Source organism: Myotis lucifugus, unplaced genomic scaffold, assembly GCF_000147115.1.
Source record: "Myotis lucifugus unplaced genomic scaffold, Myoluc2.0 scaffold_37, whole genome shotgun sequence".
NCBI classification, from domain to species: Eukaryota; Metazoa; Chordata; class Mammalia; order Chiroptera; family Vespertilionidae; genus Myotis; species Myotis lucifugus.
The window spans coordinates 2199931-2202799 of NW_005871085.1; the positions used below are offsets into that span (position 1 = coordinate 2199931).

General features: G+C 38.7%; 1 protein-coding gene across 16 annotated transcripts in view; it reads left to right on the forward strand.

The window, feature by feature from the left end:
- SCMH1 (Scm polycomb group protein homolog 1) overlaps nt 1–2869 on the forward strand; it is a 109277-nt gene that overhangs the window by 21613 nt on the left and 84795 nt on the right. For 2 of the 16 annotated variants that reach the window (XM_023752697.1, XM_006087244.3), the window contains one exon: nt 2324–2466. The exons of the other annotated variants lie outside the window; for them this stretch is intronic. In XM_023752697.1, the coding sequence (XP_023608465.1) occupies nt 2391–2466 (76 nt within the window). In that variant the 5' untranslated portion in view covers nt 2324–2390. The remainder of the gene's footprint in view (nt 1–2323; nt 2467–2869) is intronic. 16 annotated transcript variants of the gene reach the window in all.

Below are 2869 nucleotides of genomic sequence, written 5' to 3' on the forward strand. Positions count from 1 at the left end.
ATTGATCCTTAGAGCTGGGGGGCGGGGGGGGGGAGGGAGATTGGAGAGGGAGAGGGAGAGAGAGAGAGAGAGAGAGAGAGAGAGAAGGAAAGAGGGAGAGGGAGAGAGAGAGAGAAATGTCGATGTGAGAGAGACACTTGATTGGTTGCCTCCCACACGTGCCTCAACCTTGGTCAGGGATTGAACCTGCAGCCCAGGTATGTGCCCTTGACTGGGAATCAAACCTGCAACTCTTTGGTGCTCAGGCCAACACTTTAACTGCTGAACCCCACCAGCCAGGGCTTCACAATAATTCTTGACCCCAAGTATGGATTATATTTCCCTGTTTTGCATTCACAAGGCATACTACTACTTCTTCAGCTTAAATTTATTGTAATTATAGCAGATTATTTGTGTTATTATTTATTTATTATCTCTGCTTATCTCTAAACTGCAAGCTCCGTGAACTTAGGAACCATGTCTGTCTTGTTCCCTTAACAATTAATACAGTGCTTTTGCACTTGGAAGTTAAATAAATATTTGTTGAATGAATGAGTATATGTACAATCTTGTGAGATAGGTGTTATCTCTATCTTTAGGTGAGCATACTATGCTTGGAAAGATTAAGTAATTTATCCAGGATAATTATTTGTAGAAACAAGACTTTAGCTGACATCTTCTGACTCTCAATATCACATTTTTTCAACTATACTCATAGTTTATAAACACAGATGTTGATCATAATAATCTAATGAGCCTTTGAAAGTACAGATTCTCACACCTCTCAGAGCCTATTGAAGATAGGATCCTCTGAAGATGGGGCCCAGAACTCTGTTTAAAGAAATGAGAAAAATTATTCAGGAGATTCTGATGATAAGCAACATTTAGCAATCAATGATGTATCAAGGGGTGGCAAGCAGGTCAAATCTAACCCACTGCTTGTAAAATTTTAGTAGAACACAGTCATACTTATTCATTTACATATTGTGTATAGCTATTTTCATACTACATGGCAGAGTTGAGTATTTGTGGCAGAGACTGTATGACCCACACAGCATAAAATGTTTACTATCTGATTCTTCACAGAAAGTTTGCCAACCCCTGATGTATACTTGGCTGCCTGTCCTATTTCTTTTTATTTTTTTAATTTATTTTTATTGATTTGAGAGAGAGGAACATCAATGATGAGAGAGAGTCATTGATTGGCTGCCTCTTGCATGCCCCCCACTGGGGACCGAGCTCGCAACCTGGGCATGTGCCCTTGACCGGAATCGAACCTGGGACCCTTCAGTCCACAGACCAACGCTCTACTCACTGAGCCAAACCAGCTACGTCTGTCCTATTTCTTTTGTGGTTATTTTAGTGCTTGAAGATGTGGTAGACATGATGTTTGTCTCCATTATGGGCGTTACAGGAGATACTCAAATATTCTTACAAATTAACTTATTTTGCATTTTACTTGATAATAGGGGACTAAGTCTTAAATAGCCTAAGCAGTCAAATATAAGAAAAATACTAATCTAGGCATGGTTCAAGCCAGTCAGCCTTCACAATGAGTAAACTACTTTTAACAAAGAAATTTCTTTTCATTCTGTTGGTAATAGGGTGTTCCCTAAATGGGGGTAGATGTGAGGTTTCTTGCCTATAAACAGGGATTGATTACCATAATTGATATTTATAATAGAGAATGGTAATTAATACCCTAATTATTTTGGTATCCCTGATGCTGCCATAATTCTTAAAACCAAAGTCTCTTGGGTGCTTTTGGTTAGAACTCAAGCTAATACGAGCAATTACCCAGGACTGACCAAACCTCTAAATCTGCATTGCCTAGTATAGTAGCTGTTAGCACATGTAGATATTTAAATTTAAATTAATTAAAATTAAATAAAATTTAATACCTCATTCACACTAACCGTATTTTAAGTGTTCCATAGTTAGAGGTGGCTGGCTATCCAAGACTCATTATTTGACTTAATGCTTTGTAAGAATGGAATAATAATTTGTAATGTTTCCTTTTTCTAACAGCAAATGGTGATAAAATGTATTCAGTCCTTGTGTTAGGGCCATCTCAGCTAAGAGCAAACTCTATTAAATTCTGATCTCTTTAAATCTTGACTCCAGAAAATAATCCATCTCATTTACCCTATGGACTAACTGTCTCTTCATGATGATTAATCATTGGCCAGTTCATGAAATGGCTTAGAACTGACTGTGATTTCTGGCCAAATCTATTTGGCTTGGTTAATGGTGGTGGGAAAGGGAGTCAATAGAATATATAGTCTTGGCATCACCTTTGAAGTGATTTAGATTTCATCATTCAGTGACTCATTTTTATTCCCAGCATCTAGTGCTTTTTGCATGGCCCAAAGGGGCCCTGTGCTGCTCCACTGCAGAGGAAACTTCAAGAAATGCTGGTTTGCTACAGTGTTTTAGCTTGTGAGAGTCTCTGGGACCTTCTCTGCTCCATCATGGGGTCTCCTCTAGGTGGGTATTAGGGGGAGATTGGTAACTGGTTTAACCTTTAATAAAGAACTTGGTAATCTTTTGTGATCCAATAAGATATATATTCAATAGTAATCTGTCCCTTAAAATGTTTCCCTGCCCCTAGGATAGTGTCACTTTAAAGATTGTTTTCTTAATTCAGTGTTCTTTAAACTTTGAGAAGCTCTAAGGCCACTTCAACAGGCTAGGAGATTTGGTGGTCACCCCCTCCCCCCAACTTATTTTTTAGTTACTATAATCAGAAATACTACCCAGGACCTAGTTTTCTCTAAGTCATATTATACCTCAGAGCAATGCAACATTGCCAGGGTTGGGAGTGGGGTGGGAGTGGGAGAGAAAACCCAATGTTTAGACTGAGGATTCAAGTATAATCTCACTCATTTTG